This window comes from Sceloporus undulatus, chromosome 1, assembly GCF_019175285.1.
Source record: "Sceloporus undulatus isolate JIND9_A2432 ecotype Alabama chromosome 1, SceUnd_v1.1, whole genome shotgun sequence".
In the NCBI taxonomy this organism is placed as follows: Eukaryota; Metazoa; Chordata; class Lepidosauria; order Squamata; family Phrynosomatidae; genus Sceloporus; species Sceloporus undulatus.
Window position 1 is genome coordinate 57674408 of NC_056522.1, and position 19097 is coordinate 57693504.

A 19097-nucleotide genomic window follows, 5' to 3' on the forward strand; every position below is an offset into this window, starting at 1 on the left:
TTTCAACATCTTGGCCCTATCGCCAAAATATACATGCTTCACATGAAAGTAACAAGATTTTTTACTGAGTTAAGACCAAAGGACTATCTAGATCAGCTTCGTAATTGCTGCTTTGGAAACCTATGAAATGAAATGAAATGAGGGTAATAGCCCTCTTGCATTTTCCTCATGATAGAATTCAGAGGTGTAATTCCTCCAAACCTGGGTGCTACAGATAGCAACTATGCTAGCTGGCCAGTGATAGAACTATCTCCATGTATTTCTTAAAGCTCCCTTATAAAACTGTGTATTCTTGAAACCACCACCAAACCTTGTAGCAGCAAATTCTACAGGTGAACTATGGTGTGTCTAAAGATGTCTCAGTGAGACACCTAGCAAACATGACAAGGCTCAACATGGCAAGCTGCAGTAATATGTGTACTAACTGTGGGAATGAGGTTATTAAGGATGGTGAAACCTGACATATGCCAGTTGCTGAACAGCAACTGAGATAGAACAGGAATGGTCACAGATACTTCATGCAGGTATATGGATACTGAACCAACTGCTAAATGCATGCTTGTGAGGTTTTCAGTGCAAAGTGCAGTCTTTTAGTAATCTCTACCTCAGCCTTTTATCAGCAACATCCACTGGTTATGAATATGGGGCTCTTTTCTCAAAAATTTGATCAGGAGGGCTTTAAACTTAATTATGTGGGGGAGGTAGACAGTATTCTGGAAGGCAAAAGGGCTGGAAAAAATAGTCAAACTGTCATAGAGGGAACAAGACAAACAGTGCAAAGGTGGGAGGAAAAAAAACTTGCACAGGCAGCAAGTAGGGGGGACCCATGGTCTAAGATGTCTCTACACTAATGCACAGAGCATGGGGAATAAGCAAGATGAACTTGAACTCCTAGCACAACAAAACAAATATGATATAATAGGCATTACTGAAACCTGGTGCAATGTGTCTCATGATTGGAATGTAGAAATAGAGGGGTATAACCTTTTCAAGAGAAACAGGCCAAACAGGAAAGGAGGAGGAATAGCATTATATGTCAGGGACATTTACACCAGCAAAGAGGGCATCAGTTCTGGAAGCCAGGTGGAGAGCATCTGGATAAAAATTAAAGGGGAGGGAAACAACAAGGATGTTATTGGGGGAGTCTACTACAGACCCTGAAGTCAGACGGAGGAATTGGATGATGTCTTTCTAGAACAGATGACCATACACTCAGAAAGGAGAGATGTAGTAGTGATGGGTGACTTCAATTATCCTGATATTTGCTGGAATTCAAACTCAATGGATGCAAGCTCTAGGAAAAGAGACTCCACCTCAACATTAGGAGGAACTTCCTGACAGTAAGGACCATTCGAAAGTGGAACACACTCCCTCGGAGTGTAGTGGCGTCTCCTTCCTTAGAGGTCTTTAAACAGAGGCTGGATGGCCATCTGTCAGGCATACTTTGATTGAGATTTCCTGCATGACAGGGGGTTGGACTGGATGGCCCTTGTGGTCTCTTCCAACTCTATGATTCTACCCCTCAAAAGAAGCAACATATTTGATCCACTACCACAGGTAGTGGATTTATTAATTTAGCCTAGCTACTATGTTCTGCACTAAGACATAAACTATATGTTATGCTGAATGTGAAGAATGCTGCTACATCATCGTGTTGACTTTCATTAATTACTCTATCAAATTCTTAATAAAACATTAAACTTATTTTCTGTCTATATGGCAAGAGCTCTGGTCTCTGCTATGGTTATCTCTTACCTAGATGCCTGCAATCTGTTCCTCTCTGCTCTTGTATTGGCTCAGGTTTATTCTTGCATGCTATTATCAATATCATATTCATCCTGTTTCTCTGATCAAGTGGCAGCCCCCCTTAGGTTTCTACTCTTTGCTTTCCAGCTGGATGCAGCACAAGGGCCTTGATATAATCTTCAAAGCCCTCCATAGCCTTATCATCAATGTTTTGTTCTGTATTTATATTTTAATACATTGCTATCTTAAGGGGCCTAAATACCTAAAGGGATCAAATCCTGAATGATCTTAAAAGCTAAGTAGGATCTGCCCTGGTTTGTACTTGGATGGAAGACCACCAATGAATACCAGGTACTGTGGGCTACATTTCAAAGGAAGGAACTGGCAAAACCACATCTGAGTATTCCTTGTCTAAGAAAACCCTATGAAATTGAAAGGGTCACCATAAGTCAACAGGCAACTTGACAGCCACACACATACACACACTGCTACCTACAGTCTTTGCTTCTCTATGTCTGCTATCTTTAGAGGGCCTTCAGCTCTCTGCCATTTGAAACTATCTCTTCAAAACACCAACACAAGGCCAACTTTCTTTTTGGGAACTAAATACGATTGGGGGGAGAGCTGGGTTTTTGGGATCTGTTTTTTTAATTGTAATTTTTATTGTATGCTGTGTCATTTTATTGTTGTGATCCGCTTTGATTCCCTGTGAAAAAGCAGAATATAAATAAATTATTATTATTATTATTATTATTATTATTATTATTATTAAATAGTGTTAAAGTTGGAAGGCATACACCTTGGATGTTTCTTGGGACACGACTGTCAGATTTTAGGACACTTTTTTTTGCAATGGGAAGCTCTAGAAGATTTAGCTGGCAGGAATGTAAATTTTAGGACATTTTTGTGGTGGTGGGGAGCTGAGTTGGGGGAGCTCCTTCTTGGGCTGCATGTGGCCTGTGGACTTCACAATTCCCATCCTTTGGCCTGTAACCAACCCAGAAATCCCATAACAAGAGATGACAGGAACACATTTACTGCCCTTCCTCTGTCCAGTGCACTCTTGTTCCTGCTTCCACAGGTTTCAACAGGGAACTTCTGCAACAGGGTGCCTGCTATGCTTGTACACTCCACAATGTAGCTTTACATGCAGTTGAAATAATCACATGTTCTCTCAGTTAGTGTGTACATAAACAACCCAATATTTCTTCAGTGATTGAGGGCAATTAAAAAGTATTGTTTGGAGAAAGTAAGCAGTCAACTTGTGTGTATGGACCATTAATAACAGTAGGCAAAATTAAGAATTAGTCTTTTTTTTTTTCAGTGCGATTGCAGAAGATGAACTGACCTGGCAATGGTTTGCATACTTACCAAAGCACTGTAGTTTTACAGGATCGTAGTATGTGCCTTGTTTGCAGTAACACTCAAAGCCTGGCTGCGTGTTTAAGCAGAAACCATTCTTACATATTTCTTGTCCAAAGAGATGACATTCATCGGCGTCTGCAGGAAAATGATAAGTATATATTCTTTAAAATTCTTTTTGATCAGGGAAGTGGAGCATGGGTTTTTAGTTTCCCTTGCTAGGACAGAAACTATTGTTCCCTAGGCTGAACAAAAACAACAGTAGAGGAAGCAGCTCTCCATTGGGGCAGAGGAAATGTCAAGCACCAATTGCTCCCTTCTACTTCTTTTCAAATCACCTGCGTGCTTTCAGTTAGTCTCAGTGGTGCTACAAGATCTCCCTACATACTGATTCCACAGCTAACATGGCTATATGCTTTTGAATGCTTTTTAGAATATAAAATTATTGTCAGAGTCTCAGTTAATGGATGTTGGAAAGACGGCATTAGAAGGCTGGAACTAACAGTGTTTAGGAACAGATCTTGATAGTGCATGTAAGATAGAGACTATACTTTCTATTCTTTTTCTCAAAACGTAGTCTGCATTCAGACCGCATAAATAATTCAGATGGACCCCATTTTAACTGCCATGGCCCAATGCTACAGAATTATGGGAATTATAGTTTTGTGACACTCTCTGTCAGAGAGCTCTGGTGCCACAACAAACTACAATTCCCAGAATTCAATACCATTGAGCCATGACAGTTAAAATGGTGTCAAACTAGATTATTTCTGTAGTGTGGACACAGCCTTACTCTCAAAAAGTGAAGCTTCAAAAATAGTGCTGACTCTGTTTTCAGTCATCTAATCATCTTTTCCTGCTCCCTTTTTGATATTTCCAGATTTTTGACTTTGGATGATATGCTGATCTAATACTATGGACCTGTGTTCTATATTCAGAGAATATTTAACATGCATCAAAGCACTTAAATGTTTTTATCAGTGTGGGTGCCTTATGATAACCACAACATGAGTGCTGTATTCTATTGCCTCATGTACTCATTTGTGCAATGTCAGACACACTGTTATTTATATAGCAGATGAATATATACCACTTGAGTAATCTAAGCATGTTCTGTTTTAACAGCCATATCTTCACTGCACACACAATCCTGTTTTCTTACATGGCTGAAACAATTATTTCCCAGCTGCTGCCTATTAGCAGCAGTCTTCTTTACACTAATGGGACGACACTAGTTAGTGCTCTGAAGACTGCTATTTTTGTCAAGTAGTTCACCATACTCTCTCTCTCTCTCTATATATATATATATATATATATATACACACACGAGAGAGAGAGAGAGAGAGAGAGAGAGAGAGAGCTACTTTTATGCTGTCTGCTTATGTTGGCTAAGGAAACACCTCAGTTTTGTGCTCCTTTTCATACTCAGTGTTGTCTTTTATTTAAAATCCTGCTGGGAATTAACGATTTGTTTTTGGCGCCTGCTCTGGAGATTCCAGCAATGGTGACTTCCTCCACACAGCCATAACTATAAATATTACTGCACAGAATTCTAAAAGCACTTATCACTCTGGTATCTGGGGGCCTTTGATATAACTTAAACTGACAGATAGACAGTTCTACCCATGTAGGGAAAACCACTCTGCAGCTAAAGCTATATGCCTTCTATATAATGAAGCTCATACTTAGCAGCAGAACAGACAGCCTGCAAAATGAATTATCAGTGGTTTAATAATATTTTATAGAAAAATACACTCTTAGACACATAAACCTTTCATTTTATAATTATTTCAAACCCATTTTTGTTACATTTAGAATTTGTTTCTTTTCCCAGCCTTGTTTCTTTTCATTTGCCATGCAAATATTCTGTTATTTTCTCAAACCAGCCTTGGATTGCCCAAGCCAAAAACAAACTGGGTCAAATGACTCAGGTGTAAATCCACTGCTTTGAATGGAACTGAGCTCCCTTCATATCATGGCAAGAAAATAAGTAATGTCAAGAAAGGAATTTCTGTATCTGCTGAACAGCTCTAAAAGTAAAAACCTAAAATACTTACTTCTCCAGAACAGATGAATTGGCTATGCAAATATTTTTTCAGCCACTTTTCCAGAAATTGAACAGTTTCAAGTTTGAGTTTTTCCCCCAAAAAAATGAATAAAAACTCAACACCCACACTACTATTTTTTAAAAAGATCGCATATCTGAAGGATGGCACACCTAAGCTTTTTGAGTGAGAATTATATAGTTGGAAGGGGAAATAGGAAATTCTAAAGAAGAGAAGCAGAGATATTCATGCAAATACAGAAACACAGGTGAAATCAAAATAAAAAACAGTAATGGAATTTATTGAATGACCTGATTAAATAATCCAACTGGCACAAGCAAACATGGTGGAAGACTGGCCTATTTACATCATAAAAAATGTCAGCGGTACCTGATCAGAAATTAATCACATACCACCATATTATTATTATTATTATTATTATTATTATTATTATTATTATTATTATTATTATGCTTTATTTATATAGCGCTGTAGATTTTAGGACCAGTCCCTTAAGGTTGCAAGCAAATGCTCATTTAGGTCAGTATCTGCAAGGTTAGAATGGTCTATGTATGAATGAATGAATGATGTATCTATGTCTTTATAAAAGGATGGAGATCCTTTCTTAATATCTGAATGGATAGATACGGGTTGTATGTATGTACAGTATATCAACAGAAAAGGCATGCATGTGTCTGTAGAGATTCCCTCTGTCTTGTTTTGGACTAATGAGTTTAATCCCTTGATTGAGTTTCCACCTTTGTGCAATGTGGTCAGATGCTTCTAGAACAGGGGAATGTGTCTTCTAAGGAGTGCTTTGGGAAGTTATAAGTATTCTGTCCCTCACCATCACAACCTAAAATCCTGTAGGTGCATTATGCTGCCATAGTGGTAGAGCAGCAGGAATACAAAGGCTCTTGGGCAGCCTGCCTCTACAGTATCTGGCTTCCAGGTAAATCTTTGAAGATTGGGTATTCTGAGAAGGTTTGGGGGACTGCAGCTATTTTCCAAACCAGCTTCCCCAGACCACCCTTGTTTTGAGGAGCCACTCAAAACTGAGATATTGCAGCTTCCTCTCATAATGACAAAGGCAAGGACTTCCTCTTCCATCCCTTTGCCCTTGCTACACAACACCTCAGGAAGTCCACTACACTACTGTAACAGACCATGAATATTCCAGCCATACTCTGAATATAGAAACTTAAAAGTTCATGGGTGATTCCTTAGCTCTCCACCTCTGGTGGCCCTGCCCCATCCCACAATCCCCAGCAGACATTAGCCAGCACTGATTTCTAATTAAATTAATCTGAAAACTTTAGTGGATTTCCTCTGATTACAGGTTTAGTCTCCTCCAGATTCCAAACTCCAAAATATTTCAAAATCCAATGGCTGAGATAATGACACCTTTGCTTTTTATGGTTTAGTGTACATGGACTGTTTCATGCACTAAATTATTAAAAAATATTATGTATAAAATTATATTCAGGCTATGTTGATAAGGTGTATACAAAGGGTCCTATCCTCAAGATTTCTCCTTATATATGTGCAAATATTTCAAAATCTGAAAAAAATCCATAATCTAAAGCACCTCTGGTCCAAATAATTTCAGATAAGGGAGACCAAACATGTATACGCTGCTCTTCTATCTTTATTTGATACTTGTTAAAATTGTTGCTGTCTCAGTGCATTTACTGCTCGCATTGTGAAGCTTCTTTAAATTTTCTCTTTATTTTGTATCTATACCCTGTACTGCCCCAGAATTGGTAGCAGGGAAGAAAATGTTCTATATAAAAGTCTGTCAATTGTCAGGAAACTACTATTTTTGTCAATAAATCCATCAAACTTTCTGATTGGTTTCACCTGCTCTATCTGCAAGGGATTTGGAACTGCAGCCAAAGTGGAGAGTTTGTATGCACTTCTCCCCCCCCCCCCCCCCGGAAACTTTATCATAAAACCCCATAAAACTTTGATACAGCACTATAACAATATTGACTTTAAATGAATCTAATTTCACTTAGGGTCACTAATATACTAGTATGTAATTCAAGTCTGAGTAACAGATGCTGACCTTTGTAACTCTGTGCAACGGCTCCGTAAGATGGATCTTCAGAGGGTATGAAACCTTTCCCTTCTGGGCACAGTTCGGTAAACTCAGCTAGCAAGAAAAAAGAATGCAAGAATCCAGTCAGAGGTTTAATCATGCATTGGAATGTGAAACAGATAATAACATTTTTTCATAATAATTTGCATATCATAAAACAGTAGATAATTTCATTGTCAGCCCACCATTGCTTTATATATGGCACCAAACCACAGTGGATACCAAGGACCTACCGTATAACATAAACTTTTAAAATGCTTTAAAATGCTTAATATTTCATCATGTATTAACTTGTTTCCAACATTACACATATCTTTAAAAAGAGACACTAAGATTGAGATCATAGAATCATAGAATTATAGAGTTGGAAGAGACCACAAGGGCCATCCAGTCCAACCCCCTGCCATGCAGGAAACCTAAATTAAAGCATCCCTGAAAGATGGCTATTTAACCTCTGTTTAAAGACCTCTAAGGAAAGAGACTCCACTACATTCTGAGGGAGTTTGTTCTACTGTTGAACAGCCCTTACTGTCAGGAAGTTCCTCCTAATGTTATTCAGTTATGTGTTACCATTTTTCTTAAAGACAGCAACCATGTGCACAAGAATGTGAAGGTCCATTATGATCACATGGAGCTATGGAGAGCTGCTTGAATAACAGATGCATACAGATCTTTGACTGGCACCAGCATTGTGAAAAATCACTGGCCTGCAAGCAAAACATTAAAGGCACATTTGTCTCCTGGACAGAAAGCTGCACTGGTGTACCATGTGGTGGGGCAAGATGCTGACTAGGGTGCTGAATAATCAGATATTACACTGGCACTGAAGCAGCTTTATTGTTTATCGTTAGCAAGCCATATTCAAAGTCTTGGTTTTAACAACACTAAGGATCATCCCACCTGCTTTGATACTGACACACAAGACCCTGGAGAAAGCCTTGTTCATTGTCTTGCAACTTTTAGATAGTCATCTAAATTTATGGAATGGCCTGCCGGATGAGATCCATTAAATTACCAATCTAGAGAGCTTTAAAAAAGCCATTAAGATGGATTTCTTCTGGCAGGCCTTCCCGGAATAAAATACTCGGCCACGAATAAGACTTCCCATCTAGTGAACTCTGCCCATCAGGGACGTAGCCAAGGGGGGGGGGTTCTTGGGGTCCGGACCCCCCCTTCCATTAGAAAAATGAATTGTGTGTGCTGCTGCGCCGCCGCACCCAAGCCCCATTATAATGGTGGCACTTAGTCTGGACCCCCCCCTTCCTAAAATCCTAGCTACGTCCCTGTGCCCATGATGATTATTTTTTGGATTAGTTGGTTTTTAATCTTATATTGTTTAATCTTGTTTTAAGGGGGGGAGTACTATGTATATATGGATGTATTTTAACTCGTTGTACGCTGCTTTGATTGCTTGGCAAAAAGTGGGATAGAAATAAAAATTGATTATTTATTTATCTGGCAGCAACTTGGAAGCCTCTGTAGTGGCTGCACCTTTTTGGATTTCCCACTACGGTGATCTTTATTTTATGTTATGCTTTTAATAATAGCTTAATTCTATTTTAATGCTGACTTTTATATATTTTCAATTTTAATCCTTTAAATGTGTAAGCCACTTTGAATCCCAAGGCTCATCTAAACTGGCCAGACAAATTAGTACTGCTTCCAGAGCACTGGATTCCCAGAGCTGCCTCGGATTCCCTATGTTACCTCTGCATTCTATAGTAATGCCAGGTGGCTGTCTGCACGTGTGTCCCATTGTGTTGTCTGCTGCCGCTGGTGTGGGTCACACCCTTTGAGGTCAGAAATGAGGTGACCAGCATTGATCACATGGCTGAGAGCCTTGTGATCTTTGAGGGAGTGACTTGCGACAGTGGACATCGCTGGACAACACAATGAGATGCATGTGTAAGCAGCCTTCTTATGTCACTATGGAGTGCTCCAGATTTTCCTGCAAAAACTGAAGCAAAAGGGTTTAAAAATCCTGTTTAGGCAAGGATAGGGTGGATTCAGTCCAGAACTGGCCTCACACTCAAATGAAAAGTTCGCACTCAAATCAAAGATTTGTCCCAGTGTCATGTAGATGTGTTGTGGCAAGGGGAAACTGGTTTAAATGGCCCATGTAGACATGCCCCCAGTCTTGGAGAAAAGGTGGGAAGTACACAAAGTAAATAATCATAAATAGTAATTTGTTGCTATTGTATGCCTTTAAGTTGTTTCTGATTTATAGTGATCCTAAGGCAAACTTATCATGTGGTTTTCTAGGGCTGAGAATGTGTGATTCACCCAAGGTCACCCAGTGGGTTTTCATAGCCAAGCAGGGAATTGAACCCTGATCTCCAATTGTAGTCTGTAGTCCAACACACAAACCACTACACCATTCTGTCTCCTCTTGAATAATACTACATGTCAGTGTAAACAAATTTTAGAATTCTAGGCATTATGATCTTCTCTCTAGCCAGTTTTTTGCTGTCAAACCTAATTCAGCATCTGCTGATGCAAATGCGATGTTAAGTAAACAGGGGAGCAAAAAATGACCTCTAAACAAGAAAAGAATATGGTATTTGCAAGCTCAGGGTCAAGGGGTGGATTGGAAGGACATGGATCCAAAGCTAAGGGTGGATTGGAAGGTCATGAACCCAAAGTAATTTGGATTAAAACAAGCCCACATGTTTATGGATGGCAACAGCTAGAATCTTGGCTGGCACATGAACCAGATCCATGGTGCTCAGCACTGTGTGGGGTAAGCCTCTGCCCTGAGAGCTCCAGCAAAGGCTGTGGCTTTAAAAGACAACCAGGAGCCACACCTCCTGGCAGCAGGGCCTTTTAGTACTGTGGACATAGTGGAAGAGGATGAGGAGGATCACATACCTATCTTTAGCCAGAGAAGATCTGAAAGGGCGTGCCTCCAATGCACCAAGGAGGCTTTATGCAAAATGCCAGCTCATCAAAGACCACCTGCACTTGTGAGGGCTGATGATAAAAGCCTGGAAAGCACACCAGTGCTTTTGTCGGAAGCTATCTGAGGGCCCATTCAGACTACACTTTACTCTGGATCAGGATTTGATCCTTCCACGTGAAGTTCATATTGGGCCCGATTCTGTCACAATCCATTTCGAGGCATGCATAAGCAAATGCCCTTTAGCGCGGGGCATCCAGATTCAAGGCAAAATTTGTCTTTTTTGAAAAAACCTGGGTTCTGCTCAATATAACTTGCCCCCAATCATGATCAGGGCAAATTCAGGGAGGGATTAAGGTCAGAGGGCGGGCAGAGGGCAGAGCATTCCCTCTCCTCATCGGAGAAGGAGGAGGAGGAGGACGGAGCCAGAGGAAGGATGCAAAAAAGGGGAATCTGACAGGGGGCAAAAGGGTGACAGGAGGCAAAAATGGGTGACTGACGGGGTCAATTCAGGGCAGGGCAGGGGGCCAGAGCAAGCCAAACTTTTGTTCTCCAGCAGGGACCTTTTCCCTTTGATTTTCATTTTTAAAAATTATTTTTGGCAAAAAATGTGCATGTTTTTTGCAATAGATATATAGATAGAACGTGAGCAGGAGGAAGGGCCAATTCAGGGCAGGTCAGGGGGCCAGAGCAAGCCAAACCTCTGCTCTCCAGCAGGGACTTTTTCCCTTTGATTTTCAATTTTTTTAAAAAATTATTTTTGGCAAAAAATGCTCATGTTTTTTTGCTTCAGGTAGATCTATATTTAGATAGAATGTGGCTAGCTGCTTGTTCCCTTTCCCTTTCATTTCCTGGCTTCCTCCTGAAAGGAGCCCTTTGCAAGAAGAGTACTTTGCAAAAAACTTTTTTTCCTTTGCAAATGAATGCTACAATTTGAATGTTACAACGTTTCTCTTTCGAATTTTGCAAATTGATATAGCTTTTGCTACTGTCTCTAAGGAATTCAGGGATAGCAAAAAAGAATGCATGACATCACATCCTTTTCTGGCATTCCGAGGTGAGGAATTTACTATTATTATTATTATTATTATTATTACTACTACTACTACTACTACTACATGTGTACGAGGCATTCTGGGGTGGGAAGGAGGGGGGGATACAGGATGCAGAGATGGCATTAGCTTGCCTTTTGGGGTTGAAAATGGGGCCAAGGGCAGATCATAATCTGCATTGACCCAAATGCCCACAACACACACACACACACCAGAGGTTTTTAATTTGACAGAATCTGCACATTCTAGTGCCTGGCTCTTTAAAAAAAAAGGAGGGGGGAAGCACACTTCCGATGCCCCAGTGAGTGCAGGAAATGTCACCTATGACGATCGCTTGATTGACAGCAGGTGCCTTCATATTAAACCCAATTTCCCCAAGAGGGCATTCGGGTTAAAATGCCCCTGATTTGTAGTGGGCTCTTGCTTACGGAGAGATTTGGGAGCCCCCCCCCCCCCCGAATCTGCCCAGTTACTTCCAGGGCAAAACCGCCAGTGAGAATAGGGCCTGAGTTCCCTGGGGAAAGCTCCTGACTCTCGGTATTGATTTCTTGGCTTGAATCTTTGAACTATGGACTGACCTGGTCATCCTGCTTTTCTGGAACCCTTGACCTTCTTGGCCTGTCTGACTACCCTCATGGTCTGACCCTTTGGCTTCCACTTGGATTAACTACTAACTTCATTTCTGGACTCTGCCTTTTGCCCGTAAGTCTGCCTTTCAAGACTTGTCTCGCTTCACAAACTCTGCATGGAGACCTTGGGTTTGTTTGGACCTGTTATCAGCTGTTGGCTGCTTTCCTGGACATGCACACATGAAGTGCCCTTCCTAACAGATCCAGTACAACCAAATCACCCTACAAAGCTGTGACAAAAAAGGGGGAAAGAAACCAGAACATCTACAACCAGTGACAAACAGAACAGGACCCATGCAGGCCCAGTTAAACCAAAACATAGAAAGGTAAGAATGGGAAATGCTAGAGACAATTACACAAGCTGTCTGGCTGTATTGCTCTTTAAGTGGAGAGGCATCCTATGTGCTCTCCTGTAGTTTGTTCCACTAGTGAAGTCCCAACTCCATGCATGCTACCTCCATTCCCTGTCTTGACAAATGTCTGGGAAGGTGTGAAAAGAGCCCACACTTGTTCTAGTCCTGCTCTAGAGGCCATCCACAGAACCATGAGGAAAGAGAAAGATAAGAAAGAAGAAGGCTGTTATTATTGTTCACTCTCTTCTCCCCACAGGTCACAAGTGAGGACTCAGATGAATTGTTTACACAACAGGGTGTGTATGAATGTATGAGGATGTCCAGGGATGTGGCTTATGTGTATGGGTTGTCCTGGGATAGGGCTTGTGAATGTGCCTATATCCCTACTACCCAGAGATCTAGAAATGCCTGCAAAGAGCTAAAGAAATAGCCTAACAGTGATAAAATAGGAATTAGCATGTTGTAGTGGTTTAGGTGTTCAACTAGGACTCAGGAGACCTGGGTTCAAACCTCACTTAGCCATGGCAACACACTGGCTGACCTTGGGCAAGTCACACTCACTCAGCTTCCAAGGAAGGCACTGGCAAATGCCATCTGAACAAATCTTACCAAGAAAATCCTAGAATAGGTTCATGTTAGGGCCACCATAAGTTGGAAATTACTTGAAGGCAGACAACAACAACAACAACAACAACAACAACTAATAGTGATGAACTATTTTAGTGGCATTTAAGATTATTTATCCTAGGTATAGTGGAATTATCCTATGTACAGTGGATTTAATTATCCTAGGTGTAGTGGAAATACTCGTATTACTGAGGCCTAGATAAATTATCTCTATAAGTAAAGAAATTTAATAGGAAACATTCATTTCTCATATAATATTAAATAATTAAATAATGCCAATGTAGACATATTCTTTGATAACAACTGAAACCTTCTTGAGACAGGACAGCAGAATCCAATTCTTTATAACCAATACCAAAAACCTATGCTTGTTTATTCATAAGAACCACTGAATTTAATGGACTTTAAATTCATGGATCACTGCCTAAGGCTACAGTCATAGAATTTACTTGGAAGTAAGCACAAATGAACAAAGTGAGACTTATTTCAAAATAAACATGGTTCTATCAGACAGGTAAAATCAAATTAATTACATTAGGAGGTTATAAACAAAAAGAACCAGAAACTGGAAAATAAGTACTTACCACTTCCAAGCACAGGGCATGGAAATATTTCACAGTTATCTCCCCAGCCAGCACCCAAAGTACAGCAGCATTCTTGTTTTGTAACATTGGATGTTAATACATTATCACAAAAATTAGCATCATTTAGATTGTAGTAGCATTCCTTCTTCTCATCTGCTGGCTCTTTGATATCTACTTGTAAATCTAAAAACAGTAAAAGATACATCAGATATAAAAACTAACAACATATTCAGAAATAAATAATAAGGTATTTTGTTTAAAAAAATATCCTAGAGGGCTACCAATTCACAATACCACACAGTACTTACAATTTATTGTTTGGCTGCTAAAGTATTTCTTTGCATTACTACAGAGATCAGGACAAAGCTTGGAGCTTGGAAAAGTTCATTTTTTCACTCCCTCTCCCAGAATCCCTCTGCCATCATGGCCAATAAGTACTAACTTAAGGAAAATACAGAAAACTTTTTTTTAAACCCATCTTTGTCTATAGTCATATTGGCATGAGGCTTCAAGCATTTGTGAAAGATAGCAGCCATATTTGAAAAATTTAAAATACCAGATTTACTGAAGGACTGGCCTGGGACACGAACATATATTAGTCTCTAATACAAGGCACTGTGCTATATTATGATTGTTATTTGGGGGGGGGGAGATTAACACCACAAAGGTAGAAAAGTAAATATGTGTGCAAACATAAACACTATACATTTTACATATTATAAGAAATCTTGCTGATCATTTACCCCCAGATGGTTGTATCCAGAGTTTTAAAGATTTACAATTACACAATTTTATTACAACAGATTTGCCTGCAATGAGAACCATAAAGTACTTTAATCTGAATGATTAGAACCTAGTCACAGACAGAATGGGAAATAGTTATTACAGAACCAGGGTATGTAGTTTTCTGCCCTTAAATCCAGAGGGTGATGCACACGAAGCAGCTGAAGGTCAGTAGTGTCACTAGGGGGGGTGTGGGGGGTGCGAATCACACTGGGTGACATCACAAAAGGGTTCCCCCCACCTCCCTGCAGCATGCTGTGATTGGGCCCAGCGCCCCCCCCTCCAGTCTCTGTCCCTTGCAGCTTTACTCATTATTAAAATCACACAGAACAGGGAGGGATAGGGCCCAGTGCCCCCTCAGTCCCTGTCTTGTGCAGCTTTACTCATGATTAAAGCCATACAGGACAGGAGGGAGAGAGCCTGGCACACCCCCCCCCCCCGGTCCATGTCCTGCAAAGCTTTACTCATGATTAAAGCCATGCAGAACAGAGAGGGAGAGGGCCTGGTGCCCTCCCAGTCCCTGCCCTGACAGCTTTACTCATGAGTAAAGCCACACAGGACAGGGAGTTGTGAGAGGTCCCTTTTGTCTCTGCTCCCAAAGCCTCCCCCACATCACTGGTGGAGCAGTGGTTAAATGCCTGTACTGCAGCCATTCACTCAAAACCACAAGGTTGCGAGTTCAAGACCAGCAAAAGGGCCCAAGCTCGACTCAGGCTTGCATCCTTCCGAGGTCGCTAAAATGAGTACCCAGACTGTTGGGGGCAAATTAGCTTACTTGTTAATTAGCTTACTTGCTGTTCACCGCTATGATCTTTGGAATAGTGGTATATAAATAAAACAAATTATTATTATTATTATCAGGTGACAACCTGGTGTGGGATACCACTGCTGAAGGTCACCCATATGAGTTCACTAAAATATGTCCAGACTGAGAATTAGTCTGTGCAAGAGAGGTAGAAATTATAAGTTTACGGCCATAACTAATTTTAACATTTTGCATTAAGATACTCTGAATATTCTACAACTATGATACAGCATAACTAATTTTTTGCAGAGTGCAGTCGGCCTTCTCTATGCAGAGATTCTGCATTCACAGATTCAATCATCCATGGTTTGAAAATATTTTTAAAAAATAAATTCCAAGAAGTAAACCTTGATTTTTCAAGATTATAAAAGGGAGACCATTTTACTATGTCATTATATATAATGGTACATGAACATCCACAGATTTTGGTATCCACAAGAGTTCCTGAAACCAAATTCTGGAGGATGCCAAATGCCCTCTGGTCTTCTTTTGTATGTATTTGTTACCAAGCTTTTCGATGTGTCTTTTCTCTCTGCAGAGAAATCCATGTTTGTGTCAGACAGACAGAAAGAGTTTCTCAAATTTAGCACACAGGCATTCTTATTTCACTTTGATATTTTGCCAGTGTTAATATGAGGGCTGTGGAGAGTGCTATTTTATGTTTGTTAGTCTAGTCTGTGGTCTCTCTTCAGCAGATACCATAATTACCATGTTCCATAATGTGCAGAATTTCATAAATTATAGTGGCTTTGTGGTGTTACCCACTGCCCAGTAAGAACCAAATGAAGAATATCATGTGTCACAGGAAATACTAAATTGTTCTCTCAAGGTGAGATGAGACTGAGTACCTCAGCCACCAAAGTATATATTTTCACTGGATGCTGGCCATATGTTGAGAGGAACCAGTGAGCCAGAATCTTGAAGTACAGCACTGCCACCCTCTAACTGTAACAGTTTGACACAATTTTCCAAGGAAAGACATGCCAGAGACTGGCCCAACAACAAACATCTTGTTGGAAAAAACAAAACAAAAAAAAAGGCTTGTTGCACTTATTGTGGCATAAGCTTTGGCGGTCCAGAAGTCACTTTTCAGATGCATGATATGATACGATGAGAAGAGACTGGATATTTTAAAAAACAACATGAGAGCAAAATATCAGATACAATTTAATATAGAATATAACCAAGTATTGGTGAGAATGTAATTGTTTTTGCTGCAACAGACTAACAAGACTACTCCTCTGGAAATTAAAACCCGTTGTGATTGTGACTGTGCTGATTGTGGAATCATGATTAACCAAAACATTATATGAGGGCATTAACCTCTGGTGACTTGTTGGAAAGACAAGTAAAGATTAGATTAACAAGAGCAGCTAAATTAGTGTGAGAACAGAAAACACACTTATATTGTATTATTGTCTTCCTTCCTCTCCTCTGTATGCACATATCTGCCCATGTCATCACCAGCAGGTATATACAGTGTCTTCCTCCCTCTCCTTGTCATCCGCAGGTTTGCCATCTGCAGGTTTGAACATCTGCGAACAGCAAGCCTCATTGTCTCCAATGGTGGTGCATGCAGGTGGCCACACATCACACTGCCATAATATGTAGTGTTTTTAAGTGCCTTTATCTTTTTAAATTGCACTTTGTTATGTTAATGAGTGATATGTTTTAATACTGTACTAATTTAATTCTATTTTAATGCTCATTTTTGTATTTTTAAAATTGTATTGTTCTTTTACTTTGCAAGCTGCTTTGTGTCATATTTTTGGTAAAAAAAATGGAATATAAATAAATATAAGAATAAGAATAAGAAATTGAGGTGGCTTCTGAAATTGAAGCGCAGGCCAACAAAAGTTACATTTCTTGTTTTTGCTTTTTGGGAACTATATCAGCAGGACTATGTTCTTGTTATTGGCTTTTGCTGCCTGTGATATGGTTGGTCTTTTTTTTTTATTTTTAAAGCTGTGTTATATTAAAGTAATAACTTGATATTACATCTTTTATGCATTATACAAAATAACAGTAAATTACAAAAAATAATACTTTTTAAAAAAGATTGTTTAATTCTGTTTGCTGAGTTTACTGTATTTTCCCATATGTTTATTAGATAATTTTTTCAAAATAGTGACATCATCATCATCATCATCATCATCATCATCATCATCATCATTCCTGTGAAATACTAAAATATGCAAAAGTAATTTCCATATTGATTGTAGGTTCAGTATCCCAACCACATTATGTCAAAGCACTTCTTTATTCAGAGTGAACTGATTTATTCAAACATTACCTGATGAGGAGCGGAAGCGACACTGTCCAGTCATAGGGTCATACTCCTGGTTTTCATCAGAACACAGACAGAGGAAGGAGCCTTCCACATTTTCACAGAGGGCTTCTCCACATACTCCACTCAGCATTTCACATTCATTCACATCTGGAAAATGAAAAACAATATTGATTCAATTGTTTTCCTTCATTAACATGGATTTATTGTCCCTGCCATTTGTGTGCCAGTATTGTCAACTGGAATACTGAGAAAATTTATTTACAATGTTTGTATATTATCCTTCACTTTGCTAAGACTCCAAATACAATAATTATCAAACATGCAATAAAACAATACATTACATTGATACAATATAGAAAGAATTGCTATGATAGTATCAAGGGACCAGTCAAGTTCACAAGTCAGTAGTAAACTATTTTATTTAGAATTAAGCTTCTGAACCATGGAGAAAGCTGACAGAAATAATGCGCAGTAGGTGCAAAGTTCTTCAAAACAGTTAACCACATGGTTTATACAGTCGGCCCTTCTTATACACGGATTTTTTATACATGGATTCCAGCATACACGGTTTGAAAATGTTCCAAAAAGTATAAATTTACCTTGATATTCCATTTTTTATAAGGGACATCATTTTGCTATGTCATTGTATTTAATGGGACTTGAGCATACACGGTTTTTGTTATACACGGGGGATCTTGGAACCAAACCACAGCCTATAACAAGGGTCCACTGTATTATATTATATTATATTTATTATATTATAAGTTCTTACTAGAGTTCCAAGTATGATATCATAATTATTCATAGTTCTGGAAAAACCTGTCAACCACTTTCATCACTGGTTTGGACAGAACTTGGTGCTGGCTGTGAGATTCAGTGTCACCAAATGCATCTGAGGAAGTACTGTAGTCTTAAGTCTATGAAAGCTCATGCTGTCAATTTCTTTCTTTCAGTTAGGAGATTATCGCACTGCGTTCTGAGAACGTTCCATATCATCACGTGATGAAAACGTTCCTGGAACGGATATTACCGCATTAGAAATCAAAACGGGATCAGAACGGGATCAGAACGGCAGTTTACCGCACTGCGATTCCTTTTTCTTGAAACCGTTCTCAGAACGGTTTGCTGTATTAAGTTTTGTGGGCTGTCTTCTGATGACGTCGCCACTCAGTGGTTGGACGGCTCGGGAGAGGCGCTGCCCCCAGGAAAGAGGGAAAAGGGAGGCTTGGGCCATGGAGCTCGCCTCTCCTGAGTCCCTCGGCTTACTGAAATCCCTCACCTCCCTTCCCCATAGGAATCAATCCAAAAACGGAGTTTTAAAAGAGCAGTGAGCCCTATGGGTCTTCATCTGGGGGGAGCAGAGGATGCTTGGCTATGGGGTTGTCCTGCCATCTCTCTCTCTCCCCTCTTTCCCCATAGGAAAGAATCCAAAAACGGAGTTTAAAATCTCTCTCAGATGCAGACCCAAAGGGCTCTCCTCTGCTCCTTTTAAACTCAGTTTTTGGATTGATTTCTATGGGGAAGGGAGGTGGGGGATTTCAGTAAGCCTAGGGACTCTGGCCGGGAAAGTGCTTCTCAGCCTCACTGCGAAGTCTTCCCTCCGAAGATTCTCTTGGGAGGGAAAGAAGGCAAGCCCCTATAAAACGTTGGGGCTTCATATGCTGGCATATGTTTGAAGAAAATAGGATAAAACCTATGTAACTTGATGGGCCAAGGGCAGAGTCCCCTCCTTGGCAGCCTGGGCTTTAAGGGAGCTCCACGGAGGTCCCTTCAAGCGGAGGGAAAGGGAGGGGACTGGGCCAAGGGCAGAGCCCCAGCAGCCAA

The 19097-nt window shown here is 40.1% G+C and overlaps 1 protein-coding gene across 1 annotated transcript in view; it reads right to left on the reverse strand.

The window, feature by feature from the left end:
- The window catches only part of LTBP1 (latent transforming growth factor beta binding protein 1), a 198152-nt gene that overhangs the window by 32147 nt on the left and 146908 nt on the right, over positions 1 to 19097 (reverse strand). The window contains 4 exon segments of the mRNA XM_042461184.1: positions 3118 to 3246; positions 7222 to 7308; positions 13396 to 13578; positions 17277 to 17420. Of these exon segments, the coding sequence (XP_042317118.1) occupies positions 3118 to 3246; positions 7222 to 7308; positions 13396 to 13578; positions 17277 to 17420 (543 nt within the window).